This window comes from Lutjanus erythropterus, chromosome 1 (assembly GCF_056507025.1).
Source record: "Lutjanus erythropterus isolate fLutEry1 chromosome 1, fLutEry1.hap2, whole genome shotgun sequence".
Taxonomy (NCBI): Eukaryota; Metazoa; Chordata; class Actinopteri; order Lutjaniformes; family Lutjanidae; genus Lutjanus; species Lutjanus erythropterus.
In genome coordinates, this window is record NC_139317.1 from 19,761,120 (window position 1) to 19,784,067 (window position 22,948).

Genomic DNA, 22,948 nt, shown 5'->3' on the forward strand with positions numbered 1-22,948 from the left:
GCACCGAGCTGTAACTTGGTGATGAGTGAAAAATAACCTCTGGGATTGTGTAAAGAAAACAGACATGAAATTCGATGCGTCCTGTTTAGCTCAGAACCGTGTGGCCTCCTCACTCATAATTTGTGGATTTTGGTGAAACCTGCACGTCAAAACACCTGGCGAACGTGTAGGCTAGAAGACATTTGTCATGTGTGTTAATAGCCGCTTGGTGACACGTACAAGGCTCGGCGGATACTTTGCAGCTGTATGTTGAGAGGGGCACAGGAAATATTTACATTCAAGGCATCAAAGGAATAACTGTCGAGTGATGTTACAGCGGCTCCTGCTCGACGAAGCTCGCCATGTGTTCCACTTCACTGACACTCGTCCTCAGTGGTATAAGGACATCTCAGCTATTCCAGCCCTTCACACACATCCCGCTGTGGCGTGCACATTAGGCACATGCCTCACACCTCTGGCTTTAGAGAGGCTTTGTTACAATAAAACTAAGCCCGTGACAATTCTTGTCCGTTCCTCTGGACTTCTGAGTATCAGTGCCGTGCTTTTTCTGAATACCGCGGCTGCTGGAGCTGTCATGATGGCAAGTTCAGGAATTAGGCTCCACCTGTGCACTATTACTTTTACTATTACTGCATTAATGCCGTTATTTGATAAAATGACTGACTGAAATCACTCATTCTTGTGTTTTTGAAGCATTTATATTGACCTTTGTATGCACACAAACAAATCAAAACATATCAATTTCTATCAGCTGAGATATGGAAGAGACAAGATGACAAATCATACATTAATTTCATTAACATTACTACTTTCTTGGGCTGTTGTACATATTTACTGACCATCATCCATTTCTCTCTACTATTTAAAAGGAGTGACGAACCATGAATTATTATTTATTAAATAATACATTAATACTAACGCTTCCCTTCTAATGAACAACAAATTCAAGCACGAGGCTCCACCAGTTTCAGTGATCAGACGGTACACATGATGCTCGACATAACAGTGACGACGACCAGATGCAAGATGACTGCAGAAGAAGAAAGTCATGCAAAAACAAGACACGGGTGTGAGCTAAACACAGTTTGTGATGCGGGTGAAGAGTTTCTTACGACACAAAACAGTCAACATGCAGGAACCGGTGAGGAAAAATCAAAGTCGATCTTCTCTTCAGTCAGCAGCTCAAACCTCTCACTTCTTCTCTTCCTTCTTTTCTTCTTTAGCAATTTGAGCTGCAAGGCAGGAACATAAGTAAGATACAGAGTTAAATCAGCAGCACAATCCTCAAAACCAAACATTTACATAATATTCAACAGTGTACTACTATTCGTGGATATTTTAGTTTTGTAATAAATAAATAAATGAAATAAAAATCTTCTGACTTAAAGTTTTAACAGTATATATTTTTTGTCCACTTGGGGGCAGCAGAAACAAGGTGTGAACACAATATTGACATATTAGCATCTTATATGTTCATATGACAAACCTATTCACACATTCAGCAGTTACTGAGTAACAGTCACTCTTTTTTTTTGCTCTGTTTTTGGTTTCCACCAACTCCGGACGGAAATAAGTTGGGTTTTTTAGTAAATCTGCTATAGTCTTGTTTTACTGCAGGAACTTTCATCAGGAACTACTAAGAACCTTTGGAGGAACTTTGTGTTTCCACTGCAGGGATCAGAGTCTAAATTAAATTGTGGGTATAGTATTTTACCCCCTACCCCCAAAAGTCTCTGCTCATGGGGAAGCACCTTCCAAAAGTACAGGAACTCTGGGGGTGGGGCATGCAGCACTTAACATTTCTGATTGGTCGAATACGTCATTTTGTGTCAGCCACCATTTTATATGCCATCATAGTGTTTGGCAAAAAAATGCCTAATCTTTGCAGGTCTTTAGACTGTGGTGGAAACACAGACAACAATAGGCTGAAGGAACCTTTTTGTTCTTTGACAAGTAGTTCCTGTGACTAAAAGTTCCAGGTACTTTGGGTGGAAACATGGCTTATGCTCATTTTACCGAAATCAGTCACATTTAATCCCCTTACGAATGTTATCTTGAGTCGAAATGTTGTGGAAAGTCAATACGTTTTTAATGTCTACATCAGATAATTGTCTTTAAGTGAAGATGATTTCACAAGTCCTTCTTAATCATTTATCACAGTGTAGATGGGGTTGTGTCTTACCTCAAGATCACAGGTTGGTTTGAAGCACGACAGGAAAAAACATTATCAGTAAAGGGTGAAGAGGGAGACACTCATTTAGCGCTGGATCAATGCTTTAAGATCTATTTTAATGTGATTAGCAATACATGTTAAGAACGTTTGTTATTTTGACCATATGACCACATCCTTCCATGTTTGTGTTTGTTGTTACTATAGATACCATGATATAGTATTCTTATTTGGCAACACTTTCTACAGCAGTTACTAAAATGAAATGCTAGTAACCCTGACTGTTTTTTCAGAAGTGTACAGCTGAACATGGAAAAATATCAAATATCTACAGTCAAGTCTACAAATCAAACAAGGTTTCAATGAATGAAAACAGAAGAAAATCAAATTCTGAACACGACAAACAACTCATTTGTTGTCTCGGGGGTTTTCATTCAGCCACGTCTCATAGCCGTCCTCAGCACATGGACTTACTGAGCCGCTCCGATTCAGGGGTTCTCAACCATTTGTAACCTCAGGCCCACCTCTGATTGTTAAAAAAAAAGAAAAAAAAAAAAAAAAGACCACATTCCCAAATAATGAGAGAAAAAATAGAACACGACAAACCACAAATACACACACACATTACATCACACCAATTAGAGTCTAATTAGTACCAACTGAGCAGAGCAACTGAGACGTGTCTGAAAGCTTGTGTTGTGGTTTTCTTTTTCTTTTTTTTTGACAATATTTATTTGGGTTGTAAGTTCAGCAGCTCTTTTCCTATTTTTCCCAAAATGATAAACTCACATTGTTCTTTTCAGGAAATGTTTTGGAAATGGGGAAATAAAGCATTTTAGAAATTCCAGAGGGAAAATAAGTGTTATAATTAAACCTGTTGACCAATTTTATAGATATATTTTCATATTAACACTAAAATGTGTTTTTCTCCATAACAAACTGATATTTATTTGGTGTGGACTTTCACAGGGGATGAAATGCAGGAGAAAACCGTCGGGGTTAAGGAGGATACCAGCTAAAGTGTGGAGAGTCTGAGTGGGTCATAAAAACAGAAACCACATGTGTTTCCGTCCCTGTCCCACCCAGCAGGATACTTACGGCGAACCTCCAGTTTACACTCCACCGTGTCCTCTCCGCTGTCGTTGACCGCTTTGCACATGTACACTCCTCCATCGAACAGACAGGGCTTACGGATCTCCAGCGTCAGAACGCCCTGCTTACTGAGCATGCGGTACTTGGCTTCATTTGAGATATCCATCTTGTTTTTGTACCAGGTCACTTTGGGCTAACAAGGTAGGATGAGGACAAAGTATTATAGTCGGGTCAGGTGATATTTTACACAATCCGCAATACTGTCACTATCGCACAATTAGCACTAATCCATTAACAACAAGAGTAATCTCTGGATTTGTGCGGTGGATACTGTTTCACTGAGGATAAGGTGTTTATTACTTGATATAAATTTCCAAATGTCTGCATGAAGAGGCGGGCAGGGTTGTGTGTGCATGTGTGTGTGTTAGAGGGTTAGGGGTATATTTCTATGGGTTTACAAGTATTTTGCTTTTTTATGTTTTGTTGTTGTATATTACTCAGTCATTCTATTGTCCAGTAAAATACTGAAGCATTAAATTTATTGTATTTATGGTAGGAAACTCTGCAAAAAGCCAGTAAGTGGACCTTGAGTTTGGATTGTTTCACTATTTCCAAAGTCAAGAGTGAAGTTTTCATGCTTAACCTTTAGGTCAAACAGATAAAAAAAAGTCCTAAAAGTGCTCAAAATGAAATAATAACAGATGAGAAAGGGTGAAATCAGGGGCAGTTGGGGGTGATCATGTCATGTCAGAAGGATTAAAATGTACAGAATAATTTAGAGTAACTTTAAACTCTAGCTCTAGTAATTTGTTATTAATTATGAAGTTCAATTACAGATTCTAAGGATGATGTGAAGGACAGTGTCCTGACTGTGTTTACAAGATGCATGAACCATTATGCACAGGTGACGGTTACAGTCATTTTAAACGTTGTTTTATCAAATGTTGTCTTTAAACTGAAGGAGCTCACAAACACATTTTAAAAAATATTTTGAACCAAATTCCTCCGGCAGTGACGAATGACAATTTGTTACTTATGATAGCCTAATCAGTGCAATAAACGAGTGAAATCACAACAAAAGTCTTGGACATTTTACAAAAATTATCAGGGATTTAGAGAGTAAAAAAATAATGTAGTAATTCATGTAGACTAATTGAATTAAAGCTTTCTCTCATTTGAATCTGGAGCTTTCGTTATTCTGGTCACAGCAGCAGCTTGTTGCGCGTATCTGCGTTATTAATTATTCATGACAATTTGGCAGAGCTCCAAAATACACAATACACTCAGTGCGGCATTTTTCAATACGGCCGTGTCACACCACGTCAGGTCTCATCAGCATTTCTGCCTTCAAGTCTCAAGTCAAGTCTCACAGGACACAGACTGCTCTTGTTTTAGCTTGTCCATATCATCTGTTAATTTAATAGTTCATTTTCAGGACAAACAGGACAGGAGTTGGGACAACTGCACCATGACTCGGGAATGTCTCCAATTTTTCAGGACATCTGGTCGCCCCTAACAGCTACTGTTATACTGTTATACTAACAAATGAACTTTGAAAAGGATTTTTTTTCATTACAATAAAAGTTTTGAACACATGCAAGATTTTTTTTTGTTCGTTTGTTTCTGTGACCGAAACTGAACACAAATATCTTTTCACGAACATTTTCATGCAGTGACCTCACTGACCTTTGGTATGCCTCTGACGGAGCAGCTGAGGGTGGCGTTGTATCCTGCTATGATGGACCGGTTCACCAGAGGATGTGTGAATTTAGGAGCCTCTGAGAAGTCGTGCTCCTTGTGCGAAGGCGGCTTGTATGCGATACCTAACAAGAAATTATCTTCAATTTCACATGTCAAACTAGAGCTGCAATGATTAATCAATTATTAATTGTTTATTAAATTAATGCCAACTATACTGATAATCATTTAATTGGTTTGAGTAATATTTTAAGAAAATAAAAATCAAATTTTTTTTATTTCAGCTTCTTAAATGTCAAAATGTTCTGGTCTCTGTATCGCTTTATGACAATAAACTGAACATCTTTGGTTTGTGGACAAAACAAGAGATTTGAGGACGTCACATTTTTCAACATGTTCTAACATTTTATGGACCAAATAACCAATCAATTAATCAAGAAGACAATAGATTGATCAACAATGAAAATTGTTAGTTGCAGCTTCACATAAAATATGTTAACATGACATAATATTATAAGTGCTGTGTAATAATCATGTATGTGTCGTCGGAGCCCACCTGTCTTCTGGATGTAGGCGCTGTCTTTCGTGTTGCAGGGATCCTGGCTGAGACCCACCAGGTTCGTGGCAAAGACTCGGAAAACATATTCGTTCCCCATGATGAGGTCAGACGCGATGCAGTTGGTTCGCCTGTACTGTTCGTAGACCGTGTACCACTCCTTCGTATGAATCACATAAAAAAGGTTCCAGATTCAGATTTGATGAAATGAGCGGAGAAACATCATGAATGCAGAACATAAAATGATTTGATGTGAATCATGTGCTGCGGCCTGTGTGCTGTTTGGCAGCACCCGACAACATCACCGTCAAAACACTAATTCAGAAAATACATTCTGAAGGAGCAGCGTTCATCCCAGTAGAGGGACTGGCTTGACAAGACTTGAGTCTACGCAAAGAATCACTGAAGCTGCTCTGGAGCCTCGTGGAGGTCAAAAAGCTCACGAACACACTTTGTGTTGGTTTTTAATTTAACATGTGATTTGTGCTATATATTTATATTGGACCCTTTTCAGAGATTTGAGACTTACTTGCTGTGGTTTTAGACATTTTCTGTGTATTAGTCCTACATGCTGACGTATACAGTTACATTTAACAATAAAAAACGCTGAAGCACCCAGACTAAGGTGACAAAACTTTATTGCCACCTTAGTCTCTGTGTGCTCCAGTATCTTCAGATCTGTTTTCAAAGTCTTTCTGACAGGTCTGACAAGAGTATCCAGCCCTTGAGAGCAGCGGACAGGCCCGCGATTCCTTGTGAGTCTGTTGAGGTGCGTTTAAATTCTTCATTCATCTAATACACTTGAAAATACTTTCTGTATCTAATGGTGCAACTAACATTTAACATTTACTCAAGTACTGTACTTAAAGCATAAATTTGAGGTAGTTGTACTACTTGAGTCTTTTCTTTTCGTGTTGCTCCACTTTCTGCTTGTTCGACATTTCAGAGAGAAATATTATACGTTTTACTTCACTACAATTATCTGACAGTTTTAGCTACAAGTTGCTTTATAAATTACGAGTTTTGCACACGAGACATATGAAGACCTTAAAATTATTATGTTTTGTTACAAATGAAAATACCCAATAATTATACAAGTATAGCTGAAGTGATAAGTTGGTAATTGTGATGGCACTTCTCATCATGTTTTTATACAACAAACAATCAATGGATTAATGGAGAAAATAATAAGCCGGTTGAGCCGTCATGCAAATAATCAATAGTTGCAGTCCAACACAGTTCAGCTCTGCTTCAATCATCTACGACAGTAAAATCCTGCTTTTTCACTAATCCATAATAATAAGCTGATGAGCCAATATTTAATGGTGTAACAGTCAAAGGGAACCTTTTTCCTAAATTGAGTACTTTCACTTTTAATCCTTGAAGTACATTTTCTTGAACATACTTAATACTACACTTAACTTATATTCATTATATATAATGACTTCAGTAACATTTTCAATGCAGGACTTTTACTTGTAACAGTGTGGTATTAATACTTTTACTTAAGTAAAGGATCTGAATACTTCCTCCACCACCTGTATCTAGTTAGAGGACTTGATTCTCCTGAGATCTTCACCTGATGATGTAGCAACTTTAAATCAAATATTTGAGCAAATACAGAATGTAATACAGCGAGAAATGACTGTGAGCCGAGAGGGGAGTTTTAATTAAGAAACTCATGTATCAAAGTTAAAACATGCTAGAAAAAAATTATTAGTAATAATTAGTAATAATAGAAATGTATAAACATTTCCGTCTTTTTCCAATATCAGCCCACATATATTAACAGTGTTGACAAATTATATTTAAGCATTAAAATATAGCAAATAACAACAATAACATCCTACAATAATGATCTGATTTCAAAATAGCTTCATAATATACCTGATTCTAAAGAAGATGGTCTTAATTTAATTTTTTTCACTTATTTAGGTACAAAAAATGAACTAGGATATTAGTAGATTTAAACTACATGTGCCCCCTTATATTTGCCTCTGACTTCTAACAGGTACACAGTACATTGTTATTGGTAACATGATCATCGGCATCCCCACACTTGCTATAAAGAGACACAAGTGAAATTAATTTGATCTAATAATGACTACAGTGAAACATGAACCTTCGGCCAAGCTGGCCGGCAGAACAATGGCCCCTCGTCACCGCACAGACAATCCAGACCAGGTCAAGGCTACGAGGATCAGATTAGGACATTCCTGGCCGACATTGTTCCTGGCAGCTCGAGGTGGAGGACGGTGCCAGTTGGAGCTCTTGCCAGCAGGCCCATAATGCATCGCTCCTGGCCCACAGAGGAGACTGTGTGCTCAGCATCGGCTGATTGCGACATATGTGTCACAAGGGAGGCTAAAATATCCCTCTGTGTCCGTGCAGCCTTCATCCTGACACATGTACCGACACGTTCATGTTCATAGAAGCTAAATCGGTTTCAGTGAACTAGAAGCTATGAGCTGTAATGAGATGGTGACCGCTGCCGTCCTCTGAGAAGATCTGTTGAGACCAGAGTTAGGCTATGTCTAATTTACTTTAAATTTTATCGGGATGGGTAGTGTCCCATTGTATTCATGTTGCATCCACGTGCTACCCAGATGGACCCATTTCCCAGGTTGGAAGGTCGTTCTTCCAGCTTCAGTGCCTAAATCAGGCAAATGTTTTATTTTTCTGCTCTAATATTGACTGGCGATTGTGCCTTCAAAGCATCAAAATGATTTAAAATTGGCATATAATCATTTATGAAATACATTTGCACATCATCTTACTGTACTTTTCATCTGTCTCTCTCTTTTTTATTTTTATTTTGTACTAAACTAAGTTTTATGGACTGATTAACGATGTTTTATAAATCAAAAGATTCTGTTTTGTATTGGAAAAAGGAACTATTAACAGTAAAAATATGAAAAGCATCTTTCAGTTGAAGGGAAAAGTCTTCAAGTGATGATGCTGCGTTCACGTTTCTGGATGTGTTAATCTTACTGCAGTTAACTGTACTAGAATATGACACATATACACATATATTATTATCATAAAACAATAATAATAATGATACTACTACTACAAATTATAATTATTATAATTATATGAAGGAGAAGAATTAATTACTATTAAAGTTAAATACTTTTGTAAAATTGTACATAAAAGTAAAAAGTAGCACTCTGAATGTTACATTTTGTTAATAATTCTTCTCAGAATAATGACAAGCAATTTCGGATAGAAGAAATATCTGTTTGTCTCACATTATTCATGCTTTCCCAAATAACGTATTCAGATTCAGGTGCATACCTTCTTGTTATCAGTGTTGATGATGATAAATAACTTTCCAAAATAATCAGGTTAAACAGTTACAACCTGATACCATATTACAAATACATGTGAGCAAAACATTCATATGCAATATATCAGTTAAAAAAAGATTCTTAATATCAACCAAACATTTACTTTTGTCCATGTTTATGAGTATGTGACATCAGCAGACAAACTCAGCAAGTTGTGTAACAATTTTTTTCTGATTCTCCAATTCGTTCTAACTTAAGGGGGCGTTCACATGAATCTTCCCTGTCAGGAAATCATTTTTCCAATTATTCCAACACCACATGAATGCAGGGTCTGATTTTGTGTGTGTCAGTACATCCAGTACCCACATGGAACAAATACCAGTACTAATGGCTACACTCTTCAATCACAGCTGCTCATTATATGGTGGTGCAACATGCTAACACCAGCAGTGTTTGAATCTCTCTGACTTCCTTCTGGTCCCGTCGGGATCTAGTCTCTTTTTGTGAAATTTATTTAATTTACATTGAGCTCATGACTGGGCCCAAGAGTGTTTGCTTCTGGCTAATTGTTGTAAAGTGATTTAATTTGGATAATACTTGTCGACCAACAACATAAGAAGCTTGTTTTCTGCTTCATTTCATGTAATACAAAAATAGATGTAGGCTTTGCTGTGCTGGAGTCTCACCATGGTCTTCTTGTCGGCTTTCTGGACGGTGTATCCAGTTATGTCACAGTTGCCGTTGTCCTTAGGCGGCTTCCACTCAAGTGCCACATTGAAGCCCCAGACATCCATGATCTTCAGAGCCTCAGGGGGCCCTGGGAGATCTACACAGGAGAAAAACAATTTACTGTCTGCTGGTAAAACCACTGAATGGTAGGTTGAGACAGACAGCCATGTGTCACAGTCCTGCTTACCAACGACCTGCAGTGTGACACTCGCTGTGTCCTCCACGTTCTCAATCTGCACCTGGAGATCGTACTTCCCTGAGTGTTTTCTGTCTGTCTTGCGGATGAAGAGGATCGTGTCCACGTCACTGTTCCTGACGCTAGCAAACTGGGCGCTTAGAGGCTCCCCTTCTTTGCTCCATGTCACCTTCGGCCTGGGCTTACCCTGCATAGAAAACATAAGGGACCTCAAAACGCCATGTGTCCGTCTATGATGAACAAATGAAAATTTTAACACCAGCACACCAAAATTATTCCTGAACCAACGCTTGACTTAATTAGCGATGGTTACATGATAACATAACGGTTGATTATGTTGTCATGGTAGCATGCTCGGCAAGAACACGGCCTTTTTTCTGGCACCACCTTTGGACCAAAGTTTACATTTTTCATCCTGACTTTATCCTTTCTTCTGCATCTCTCAGACTCTCAGACAGAAGTTACTGGTTAATTTCAATGTTTCGAATGTGAATAGTAGTCTGTAAGATTTAGTAGCATCTAGTTCTTTGCTTGCAGATTGCAAACACCTTGTGTCACTTTTCCATTCCAAACATTTAGGACAACCTATGGTGGCCAGATCTAGAGCTAGTGTTTGGTTTGTCCGGTCCGGCTGCTGTAAAAGGATGGTGGACTTCGTGCAGGACCTGCAGCCTCTGTACATAGAAACAGCTGAGGTATTTTCAGGTGATTATACACTCATGAAAAACATGTAGGAATATTATATTCCATTTCTGCCATATTATTCCAATAATCTTCCGTAAATCTTACAAACTGGACCTTTAACTAAGCCTTTTGGTGTTTTAAAAATGATTTCAAGAGGGCGTATGATTGATTTAGCTGAATGTACACTGCACCTGGAATGGGATCACAATGTTGACAGTGTCTCCGACTTTCTTGATGAGAGTCTGGCGAAGATTTCTGGGGAGCCAAATTTTAGGCCGTTCTGTGAAAAAACATTCACAAAATAAGAGGCATGACAGGGACTGAAAAACAGAAGAATAAGGCTGTACGAGATTTCTTGTTTATCACGCCTCATTAAGGCCCAGATGTGGGTGTTGAAACCTAAAAACACTCACGCATGATCTCTCTGATGGTGACAGGTTGAGCCAGAGTTGCGGGAGCGCTGGGTCCTGCCATGTTGTAAGCTCGCACACGGAACTGCAGCTTGTCTCCGGTGGTGAGATCTCTGATGATCAGCGAAGTCCTCTCAGTCAGACCCTGAATGGCTGGTATCCATTCATCGGCTATGACCGGACAACACAAAACAAACGAAAATAACATGATTCACTTCACTGGAAATGTTAAAAAGGAGACGTGAAAAATACAAACAGTAGCTCATCTGAGTCTTGATTTTGCCAGCATGACGGAGAGACACAAAAGTTCATGGCAGCAGTAAATTTCAGAAATAACTACAAATTAAAATAATTGAAGTAGATAATTCCAGTCATTACCAAGGTTAATGTGATCATATAATCACCATGCCGATGGCACCCCTAGAGCAAAATATTACAAGAAAAGATGGCTCAGGCATTCATCTAAACCGACATGTTGAAAGAAGCATGAAAACACTTCATCTTGTATTTATTGTTCATAGCTGGTAGCCTTTGGGCTTTAAGATTAATTCTGAAACTTATTTCTCAGCAGCTTTTGTTTGCATGTTCATTTTTGCTTGATCGCATCAACAAATCATACTGATTTTTTATTTAGATGTAGCATAATGCACTGTTTATTATTCATTTATTTTAGATTTTCTTTTTTGGCATTTCTACATGTATTGGAAAGCTTTTAGCATGGAGACAGGAAACAAAAACTGGGGATGTTCAGACCATTCTCTGTAAACCTTAGAGATGGTTGTGCGTGAAAACCCCAGTAGATCAGCAGTTTCTGAGATACTCAGACCAGCCTGTCTGGTGCCAACAACTGTGCCATGTTCAAAGTCATTTAAATCAACTTTCTTTCTCATTCTGATGCTAAGTTTGAACTGCCATGTGGTTGGCTGATTAGATATTAGCGTTAACGAGCAGTTGAACTCGTATACCTTAGATTAAAACTCACCCACATCAATGCTTTTGGTCGTATTTAAGACACTGGGTACACACAAAAGTAATCACCATTTTTCAGAGAAAAAAACTTGCCCCTCAGGTTTTCTGTATTATTCAGCTACCTGGTTAAAATATTTTCTCATCATTTTCCTAACTGTACATTGATTTTGTGAATCTGACCATCCTGTGAGGGCTGTTTGGAAATGTGAAGGAACCCATTGCTGCGCTTCATTGCGATTGACTGATTGTTGCATATGAACTTTGATGATACATGCTATAAAAAAAACCTTTCTTATCAAAGGCATGCAGGCGAGTGGCTCCAGCACTTACTGCCCTCCTTGCAGTACTCGACCCCATAACCCTCGAGTTCAGCTGCGCCGATCCTCTCAGGCGCACGCCACTTCAGCGAGATGGAAGTGTCGCTGATGTCGTCGACGCACAGTCCGATGGGCTCACTTGTCGGGGCTGAGAGTGAGGAAGAGAGCAGATAAATGGGCTGTTAGTCAGTTACAGCATTAATGATATAAATTCAGAATTAATTAATGGACAAGTGGACGAACTAGATCAGGAATTAAAAAACATGTAATGTAACAAAAAAACCTTCCAGAGCTTTTTAACAATAAACAGTGCTTCAAAGCTCTTATCATAATTCATTACAACTTTACGTTTAGAAATGTTGTGTAATGGGTAAAAAATATGTTTATAAAAATTCACAAGTGTGGGCACAGGTAAAAATAAACTAATTGCTGGAGAGCAGCAAGTGAAAACAATAATATAACACAAAGACATGATGTTTTTTTCTCTAGATTTTGATTTTGATTTGCAGTATATTTAACATTTTTAACATTTTTGTCAACTAATACAGTAATATCAAGCCTAATCAGCTGACAGGATTTTATTGTGAGAGGCTATGATACAAATTTTGACTCCCAAATCCTGCCAAACATGGGAAGTGACTGAAAGCAAGGTAAGCTAGCTGCTGGCAAAAATAGCCAGTGGAGGACGCCAAATTGTGGGTAATACATTGTTGAAGGCCGAGTCAGATGTATGGGAGGGCTCCTGCCACTGTGTTCAGTGACTTTGCCGCTTGAAAAAAGTTTCATAAAGTATTGGCATTTGATAGCGGCATGTTAGGCTCGTCATCACTATGGAAACACACTGACAGCTGGACGAGCACAGACGCCGCAGCGTTTGAGAACACAAGTGAATGACAAATGAGTGACTGCGCCTGTGTGTTTAATCACGGGTATAGGGTGGTTCTAGTTTTCAGCTTTGCAGGTGGAAAACCTGTCCACAATGTCCACATGAGTGAAGGATGTTCATGTAAAACACAGGACCTTTACACAGGACACCAGGGTTTGATTCAAGTGTTTTACAAATAGTCAAAGTTGATTGTTTTTAGGAAATAGTTACTTTAACCAAGACTTTTCCCTAAATCTAACCATGCAGTTTTGTTGCCTAAACCAATGCCGAACTGTTATGGCACCTGGGCGGCATGGTGGCGAAACAAGGTCATGAGTTCAAATCCGGGGCCTCTCTGTGTGGGGTCTGCGTGTTCTCTGTGCCTGCATGGGTTTCCTCCAGGTGTTGCCGTTTCCCCCACCATCAAAAACAACGTATGCAATGTCAATTCTCCTGTTAGTAGCCCTGAGCAAGGTGCAGGGTTAGATCTGGAGCTGGTTTCTGAGTGCTGTTCAGCAGCTGCACACTGCTCCTAGCACTAAGATGGATTAAATGCAGAGACTAAATCTGACCGTATAATTGTACTCTGTATGTTTGTGTACGTCACAACAAAGTTGACCTTTATTTTGAAAGTCTAGACGTTACATACACGGGTTGTTTCATACACTACATGGTGATATGTATAATATTTATCTCCTGTAATAAACTGCAGGGCACACTGGTAAGCAGCATGAACAAGAATATTTTTTTTATTTTTTTTACTCACCTGCAGGAAACAGAAACGCTATGAAGGAAAAGTAACACTGATCTTTCAGCCAGTTAAGGAGGATAGTGGGTGATCTGGACAAAATTTTGTGGGTTATATGTGGTTAAATGGTTCTGATGTCTACTGTTTCTTTCCATTCAATCTTAAATAACAAAGTGATATATCTAAGTTTAACATTAAAAATGTTCATTATCCAAGAAACCAGTTACAGTTAACATTTAATTTACTAAGAGTGATGTAAGTGAGTACAAAACTGAACAACGGACTGCTTGATCCTGGTGATATCCAACATTTGTTGTTGTGTTATCACTTATCAAAACAGTCTATTAGCCTGTAGTAACCCTGCTTATGTCATCCTGCGAAAGATGAGCTTTCTGAATGACCTGCAGTTCACAGCTGGGCTGAAGTCTGAGTGCCTGTTGTTGTTGTACTTTCTGTCCCGCAGGGATGAAATGACATGATTTAAGTTCGCATTAAAAGACTCTGGTTCATCAGCTTCTACCCACGCATTTCTTTCACCACAGAAGTGCCAAAAGCAAACAACCAATGTCACAACACATTTTAGCAGCAAAGACTAAAAGGCCTTATTTTCAAGAAAAAACAGCAAATGATGAAGACATATTATTATTACAGAGTTTAGCACTGGGATTTTAGGACCTCTACTCTCATTCACAAACTTACTCATGTCTATTATAAAAGTGAAGGGGTCAGGAGGAAGTATGGAGGGAGAAAAATGTGTAACTGACTGCTAGAGATAAACAATGGTCATGCATTATACATATCCACTTACATAAGAGAAACTAATTTAATTTCACGCAATTTTTAAAGTTAAGGAATAATTCCAGATGACACACAAATGTCACTACTGATTCCACACATCAAACACAATAGATTCAAGCAGGTTTGTCCCTCAGATGGCTATTTTTAGCATAAATTTCACTTGGCTATATGAAAGAATTACATTATTTTGGCCACCTGTCAAGTTTAAATTAGCATGCTAACTGTAGCTGGGACTGGAGCTCTTGAAGCACTTTTTGGTATTTACACCTCTGACACAGGAGTTTTGTAAGAGGACGAGATTTTTAGGCCCAGTATTGGCAAGAATCTGACAATATGATACGTTTACATTTCAATATACTGCGATACTGTAAGTAAAATGTTATATTATGCTATTTTTAAAAATCTCTTTTGATAAAACTGTAATTTTATGAAGAACAAACCACCATACCTTTGACATTTTAGTTAAAAAAGTTTGCATTTTTATGCAACCAGAACAGGTAACAGCACTGCTATGTAGTGGTTGGGGGATGAAATAAAACACAAAATTCAACCCCTGCCATGGATCTTGGTATGTATCACAATATCACAATAAAACGTTTTGAGAGTCAATATAATATCACAAACTATCAGGAATTCTGGCAGGGAGCTGCACCGGAATGGGAACCAGAATTGGAGATGGCTGAAGGGGGAACAGAACCGTGCTCAGCAGTGTTTCGGTGAACACGGCTGCACCAGGACCAAAAACACCTGAGCAACACTATCAGGCTATCGCCCCTCAAGGTACAAAGTGGTGGTAGAGAATGGGCCGGGGCTTTTAGACAAGTAAAGTATGCTGGAAATTACAACCAGCTTGGTGATGGATTAACACACACTGGATAAAACTTTGGTCCCACTGGCAACCATGAACAGCACATACTACTGCTGGTTGTGTACAAGTGAAAACTCCTTCAAATGGCAGCAGAGAAGAGCATCATCCCTCTGAGGTAATATTTAGTAAACGGCATATTTACATGTTGTCGCAACAACTTGTTGACAACATGAGGACAGACAGAGAGGTGATGAATTTTTGTTGTGGCCTCTTTGTCACTCAGGCCAGGGCTCCGTGTCACAGGACACATGCAGTATAGTATACAGAGGAAGCAAATGATGGGAACACCTGTCTGAGGTCAAGGGTGTCGGACACTGAATAGATCGTAAAGGGCTGAGGCAAACCATGATTTGTGATATTGGGCTATATAAATAAAATTTGACTTGACTTGCCAAGGATATTCTTGCCTGTAGAAAGCGGTATTTGTTTAAAATGTAACTCAGATGGTCTGGACAAAAGGTACAGTGAAAAAATCTCATTCAGGAGACTTGCAATATCAACAGCATGATTACTAAACCATGCTTATCACTTTCAAACACGCACACCACTGAAAAATGAGGATCTGGAATATGCAGCATTAAGGTTATTTAACAAAAGTTTAATTTCTATGTCTAAAACCTACATGAGAATCCAGCATCTTAAAATGAATAATGCCTACTAGCAGCAGGTTGAGGCTCTGGCTCTGGTTCAGCTGCAGGAACAGGCTCTGCAGGGGTCTCCTCCACTTGGGGGGCACTTTCTGTTGGGGGGACACCCTCTGCTGGTGGTGCCTCATTCTCAGCTGGAGCTCCCTCTTCCCCGCTGGGTGCTGCCTCTGCAGGGATGGCTGTAGGTGGCGGTTCGCTGCTGGTTTCTGGTTCCTGTTGTACCTCAGGAGGCGGAGGTGTCTCTGTCTTAGGCTTGCTGGCTTCCACCTCTGCCGGTGCCTCTGCTGGTGTCTCCACTGGAGCATCAGGTGGTGCCTCTGTTGGTGCCTCTGGTGCTACTTCTGGCGGAGCATCAGCTGGTGCTTCTTCTGGTGGAGCATCAGCTGGTGCTTCTTCTGCTAGCTCCACATGTTTCTCCTCTTCCTCCACTGGCTTTTTCTCAGCGGTCTTAGGAAGTTTCGGCTTTGTCATCCTTTCTCAGTGCGTGGCAGTCCTGCTGCTGGTTAAAGCTGGTGTTTGCACGTGTGCGCCTCTTCTGCCAAATGCCTCGCTCTCACCTATGCTCTCATTCTCTCGGGCACGCACATACAGCCTCGCCTTCTCTTTATTCCTGTCTTTGCTGTGGTGACAACAATGCTTCCTCTGGAGCAGCCTCCACAGTAGCGTGAACCCCTCAGTGTTAAGCAGCTGGTCCCAGCAGAGCCAACCACTTCCAAGTCATTATTTATAGAGAGGGATGCCACAGATAGTTTCCTAATCAGCTGCCTTACAAGCGATTGGCCATCTGGATACAATGGTGTTTCTTTTAAATCAACAAGTGGAGGATGAGATGGTAAAAAATAAGAGACAAGCCAAACCTGAGCCTCTGTCTTACCATCAATGAGTGAGTAGTACATCTTACTAGACTGGTTGTAGAGTTTTGAGCTACTGCATATGTCTCCAGTTTGTTCAGCAATTCATATGGAGGGAAGTAAAACTAAATGGTATTTCAGTCTGATTTTCAACCATATTAATGTTTCTATGTTCAGTCCCAAGCTGACTGCCAAATGCCAGAGTGTCCTTATCTGTGTCTGCTGTGTAGCACACTTTCTTTGACGTACACAAGATTTACACAAGGAAGAGCATCATAAACAAGAAATACAGTAAAGCGAGTGAGTGATCACTACTGGACAAATTCCTCAATGAAAAAGCCTTTGAAATCTTGGCTTCCAATCTCAAGTTTTTTTCTAAACAGTCACAACTAAATAAGCAAAAATCAAAGTATGTAGGTGATCTGAGTTGATTTGAAGTGACAAAATTACCAACCAACTGCAGAAATCATACTGCTCAGCATCAGTTTAATCCTCTTAGTTTGACAGTGTTCACCAGTCCATGGTGGACTTTATTCTTAGAGTCAACCAAAATCCTCTACTTATAAAATACTTGATTAATTAAATCACATGTGATTGCTTGTGTGTGTGTGTGTGTGCATGAGTGAGTGAGTGGGTGTGTGAGTGATCAACAGTCCTGAAGCTTGTCTGCAGCTAATCTCAAATACAACTGGACTGATCAGCCGATTTTTTTGTGCACATTCATGACCACGCAGGTGACAGCCACAGCCTGTAGAGATATGTTTTCAGGTCATCCCATTCTTGTGAAGGTGATATCTCATGAAAGCCTGGAAAGAATTTCATCAGAATTGGCACAAATGACTAGTTGGACTCATGAATGAACTGATTAGAATTTGGTGGCTAAAGGTCAAAGGGTCACAGTGACTTCGCTGAACACACTTTTGGCCATAACTCAAGGATATGATAATTATGAGAAACACACAAAAATGTAATAGGATAAAATGATGAGCTGACGACATTTTATATCCAAAAGGTCAAAGGTCAACTTCACTGTGACATCATGTCTATCAGTCCTCTGTACTCCTCCGTAAAAATAGTCTCTTAGCAACAAGACAGCATGTTTCTCGCTGGAAATTGTTCCCTGAAATCACACATGCATAGTGAGAACTTCCATTTAGCCAAAAAGTACACCTAATACCTTTTATTAGATTCCTTCAAAGTTACAGGTCGATATGATGGTACATTCCATATTAAATTCCTTCAAAGCCATCATTACAGACAATATATGAGTCTGGACAGACATGGATGTAAACTACAGTGTTACTGGCAAGCGGATGCATACAGCTGTGAGGCAGTAATTTTATTTTTTGACAGCTCAGCTTTATGACCACTGACAGCTGACTTCTCGATTTTCTTAAATGGCATTGTCAAGCAGAAAGACTGACCAGCACTGTTATAAAAACCAACAAATCCTGCTGACCTCGTCAAAAAAACAAAACAAAACAGTACTCTCTACTAGTGAACTTAAAAAAAGCAAATAATGCTGTTATTCTAGTACCAAAAAGTTTAATTTGCATTTGCATTATTAATAATTTCTATAATAAATGATCAGTACTTTTGAATCAATACAATGTTGCCAAGCAAAATATTGTGATACTGTGCTGTATTGATTTTTTTTTACACCCCTATAAATGTTTAATCATCAGGACAAATATGGGTTCAAGGACAGTTTGACATGCCGACAGGAGGAGCCGAGGATTAAATCAGTAACTCTGCTCTACCTGAGCCACAGTGGTAATAAATTAACCTGTCATGACTTTGGTGTGTTATTTCCTCATCACCTGCCACACACAACACTGACATTCTACTGTACAGTGCCAATCTATCCGTACCACGTGGTGGTGCGACAGACACACACACCCCCTCATAACTGACATTACTACAGACTGACCCGAGGATCACGTATGTGCAACCAGTATTTTTGTTCCACAGACGTCTTGGATTACAACAAACATACAACAAACATGACCCTGTCCTGTCATGACCACAAGTCAACCGGGCCCTATGACCTGCGTGAAACCGTAGACTGACCAAACCAGGCGTGACATGACCTCAGAGTCATCAAAAGGCTGACATGTCAACTTCATCACCGTCAACCATCAAATGTCTGAAAGTGATTAATTGAATGCAACAAGTGAGACAGGAGGAGCTGGTTTAAACCTGCTGGTAAAGACTCACCGACTGGCACGAAAGGCTGCGAGGCCGGACTGTGACGAGACATGCCAATGCCGTTGACAGCGTAGACCCGCATCTCGTACGCCACTCCTTCAATCATCCGCTTGGCTTCATAGGTTGTTTCAGGATAAGGGTCAAAGTTCAGCCTCATCCACCTGTAGCTCTTTGTCTTTTTTCTTTCCAGCACGTAACCTGACAATCAAAATGCTGATATCAACCAGGCTTGTCGGGACGATAAGGGAGGATGTAAAGAAGAAATTTCCAGATTGTTGAAACAAATGAAGCGTTTTAATGTTTTTCATACCAATAATTGGCTGCCCTCCATCAAACTGAGGGGGATCCCACTGGACCACACAGGAGTCCTCTCCCACGCTGAGGATTTTGACCCCCTGGGGAGGATCAGGAACATCTGGGGGAAAACATTGCTCACTGTTACGGAAATAAAATCCATTTGGCATCAGGAATTTGTTGCTACATGAAGCCTTTCCTCTACTTTGATTACAGCTTTGTATGTGCGTGTGGTAACTGGCAGTGTTGAGGTTTATGTCTGCATGGTGGTGATAATGAAAACCAACTGTTCCGGGAGCTCTGTCTTACCGACAACTTTCACATTGATATCTGCAGTATCTTCCCCGGCAGGGTTTCGAACCACAACAGAGTAGATTCCCTCATCCTGCCTCTCGGCACCCTCGATGGTGAAGACACAGTGTCCTTTGGTGGTTTCCACATGGACCCTGCTGTCTCCCTCTGAGAGGACCTACGCAATGAGAATCAGAGGAGACTTACTGGATTTTGCCTGCGTAAGTATCTCTTTGAGTCACCTCTCACTCTACACTGATGGATAGTTCTCTTGTACAGTTGATGCAGCAGACGAATGAAACACAAAGTTTCTTGACCTGTTTGGTCAAATCATGCTTTTCAAAGCCAACATCATGTTGATTTGAACACACAACTCCAGATGTCACCATGCAGATGCAGCACAAGTGCTGGACAGCGTCTGAAATGACACCAAGCAGTTGTGTCCATTGACTGATTCTGTGCAATTTGAAAATAGAAAGTAATTATTATATATATACTGATCTGGTTGGCAGTAACTAAAATTAGCTCAAGAGAAATCTTGAGCAAAAAAAAAGGATAACACTTGTGCAAGACATACTTAAGTAATGCTTAACTAATGCATGGCTAATGATGATTTAATGCATGATTTAGAGCACAGCTGTAGTGACAGTAATCACGTCATTAGGACTTTATGTGATTAGTTTAGACTTAAATCATCAGATAATCAGTTTAGGAATGTTAATTCACATTTACTTCATACATTAATTGATAAGCACCAAGTTAGCTGCATTTCAGTTACATTAAAGTTTATTTATGTGGCTCTATTTATGCTTATTATCCTAATGTTTGCACAGCCAGTCTGATTAAAAATAATTCTGTTCTGCTTTCATAGAGGCTGAGCAAATACACGGACCTGAAATAAACTTTTATGTAACCGCAATGCAACTAATTTGATAGCATATCACTTAATATATGAAGTAATTATAATCAACATTTCCTATGTGTGAAACAGTTACATAAAATCATAATGACTTGATAATTTGTTTGTGGTGAGCAATGGGATTTAATGATACATCCATGCATTAAATCATCACGACTCAAGCATTAATTAAGCATTACTTAAGTATATGATTTGCACCTCTAAGTGTTCCCATAAAAAAGCTGTAGCAGTCTGACAAAAATAAAATCTTAACTCAAGGTCCACTTACTGCAACTGTAGCTACAAATGTGTATTTTATTAAAGCTGTCATGAAGAAATGATGGAAAGAAGAAGTTAATTCCAGTAGCCTTTTCTGTCAGTGTCTTCATCAGTCCCTGGATTTTTACCATCCAGAACAGCTCCAGAATATTTAACATGTTACTTTATTTGATTACATAATTATATATTTGAGCGTGTGATCCAGAGATTATCTCACCAAGTCACTTTCTAAAGTTGTCATACACAAATATACTTACTGCCAAGTCTCCTCTGACTTGTGCCTGTCTGTAGGAAGATTTGAAACATGCTCTTACCTTATTAACATGGACGGACACTGAGTAACACCACGTGCTCTTATTGCTTTGCAAAACTAGAGACATCAGCAGCGAAACACACACGAACGGTGAAAGCCATGGGAGAAGCTGCTTTTCATGTACTTGTCTGTTGTTGCTGCTGTAGCCTGTTATTTCTCTGAGGCTGTGAAGCAGTAAATCAATAAAACACACAACCTGTTTGGTGAAGTAGCTGCAAAATCAATTCTTTTGTGTTTTGACGGCTGTATGCACAACTGCACGTTAAGGTAGAGTGAAATGCACGTATGAATCGCGACTTCTCCACTGGCTATGTTCAACAAACTACAGGTGAACTTATTGTTTTCATTAGTGACAAAGAGGTGGTGAACTTATTGAAAAACAACATACTGACTTGGATTTCACAGTTGTGATACTAAAAACAGGCACATACTCATCAGGAACATGCACACTTACGTTCCCATCCTTCACGGTCCAAGAGGATGTTGGCCTTCCTGTCTCCTCTCCATCGGGTTTTACAGAACTAGCCTACATTTGAGCAGAGCAAAGCGGTAAAAGCCAAAGAGAACAGAGAGGCTGTGTAACCTCTCCGTCTCCTCAACTCAAGGGTCAGAACGCTAGTAGGCATCATTAAATTAAGCTGTCAGTAGCATTGTACTATTTCAGCTGGTTAAAAAAAATCGGTATTATCCCAGCCAGTCTATTAGCAGGGAGGAAGGTATTAGATGTCATAACATCAGTGTGCCGACAGAGCCAACCTTAATAGTTATTTTCAGGCTCAAAATAGTTAGTTGATAAGAGTGTTATCACCTTAGCTTGTGTTACGTTTGAAATGTACAACATATCTCACTATAAAGTAAGGAATCTCTGTCTGTACTGTATGTCTTTGATTTTCTCAGCAACTGTTTATTCAATCAGCTTCACTCTTGACAGGTATTGCTTATGTTTTGGTGTGTAACCTACATACAACCTTATTCTCATTTTCTAGATCAAAATGCTGCCAAACTGTGCTGGTTTAAATGTTATCTTTGTCCCATTTTCCACTTCAATGGTTTACATGCAGCCCTGGTGCCTGTGTAAGATCTTAGATATCTTAATGTTGCACATGCATAAAATAATAATAAGTTTAACTGACTGGTGTTTCTGGTGCCAACCATCAAGGATAGCAACATTTTATCAACTAGATAATTCATCGTGCACATCTGTAATATTAGCCACACTCATTTGTGTGTAGATTAATTTCCCATCATTTAGAATTTTATACAAATGTGTTTTTCCACTACTCATCCTGCGGATTGTAAGCAACTGTCACCAAATTTGGTTTAGAAGATCTCTGGAGCAAGCTTAAGGTTCTGTGGGCAGGGCTTATTTTACAAATGTTATGTCTCCTGAATGCTTGGTGCCAATGCAGCCACATTTAGTGGACGTGTAGATATGATATCCCAGTGACTACGGCAAATTTGGTGCCATTTGGCCAATAGTTGGTGTTGTAGCAGCATCACCTAACTAATGGAGGGAATCTCAGTTTGTCTTTCTGTATGTATGTGTGTATGACTGTCCTCCTCATATCTCAAAAACCGTTCATCCGATTGACTTGGCGGGTGTATTGCTGAGGACCCAAGAGAGCGCAGTGTCGAGTGTGGACAAGTGTGGAGAATACTTCAAGCTGTCATACCAGGGGCCCAGCAATCAGCCCGACATGAATGGGCACACGCTCTGGACAGGCATGACCACTAACAACGCTGCAAGCAGCAAAACCGGCAGCCAAGTAATCGGCCT

At 39.6% G+C, this 22,948-nt stretch overlaps 1 protein-coding gene across 1 annotated transcript in view; it reads right to left on the reverse strand.

Moving 5' to 3' along the window:
- Nucleotides 1-676: 676 nt before the first annotated feature.
- Nucleotides 677-22,948, reverse strand: part of mybpc3 (myosin binding protein C3) — a 49,587-nt gene continuing 27,315 nt past the window's right edge. The window contains exons 21-33 of the mRNA XM_084716176.1: nucleotides 21,626-21,697; nucleotides 19,700-19,859; nucleotides 19,407-19,511; nucleotides 19,106-19,294; nucleotides 12,125-12,259; nucleotides 10,829-10,996; nucleotides 10,607-10,695; nucleotides 9,723-9,918; nucleotides 9,493-9,632; nucleotides 5,517-5,676; nucleotides 4,949-5,085; nucleotides 3,269-3,455; nucleotides 677-1,232 (exon numbers count right to left, since the gene is read on the reverse strand). Coding sequence (XP_084572302.1) covers nucleotides 1,192-1,232; nucleotides 3,269-3,455; nucleotides 4,949-5,085; nucleotides 5,517-5,676; nucleotides 9,493-9,632; nucleotides 9,723-9,918; nucleotides 10,607-10,695; nucleotides 10,829-10,996; nucleotides 12,125-12,259; nucleotides 19,106-19,294; nucleotides 19,407-19,511; nucleotides 19,700-19,859; nucleotides 21,626-21,697 — 1,779 coding nt within the window. The 3' untranslated portion in view covers nucleotides 677-1,191. The remainder of the gene's footprint in view (nucleotides 1,233-3,268; nucleotides 3,456-4,948; nucleotides 5,086-5,516; nucleotides 5,677-9,492; nucleotides 9,633-9,722; nucleotides 9,919-10,606; nucleotides 10,696-10,828; nucleotides 10,997-12,124; nucleotides 12,260-19,105; nucleotides 19,295-19,406; nucleotides 19,512-19,699; nucleotides 19,860-21,625; nucleotides 21,698-22,948) is intronic.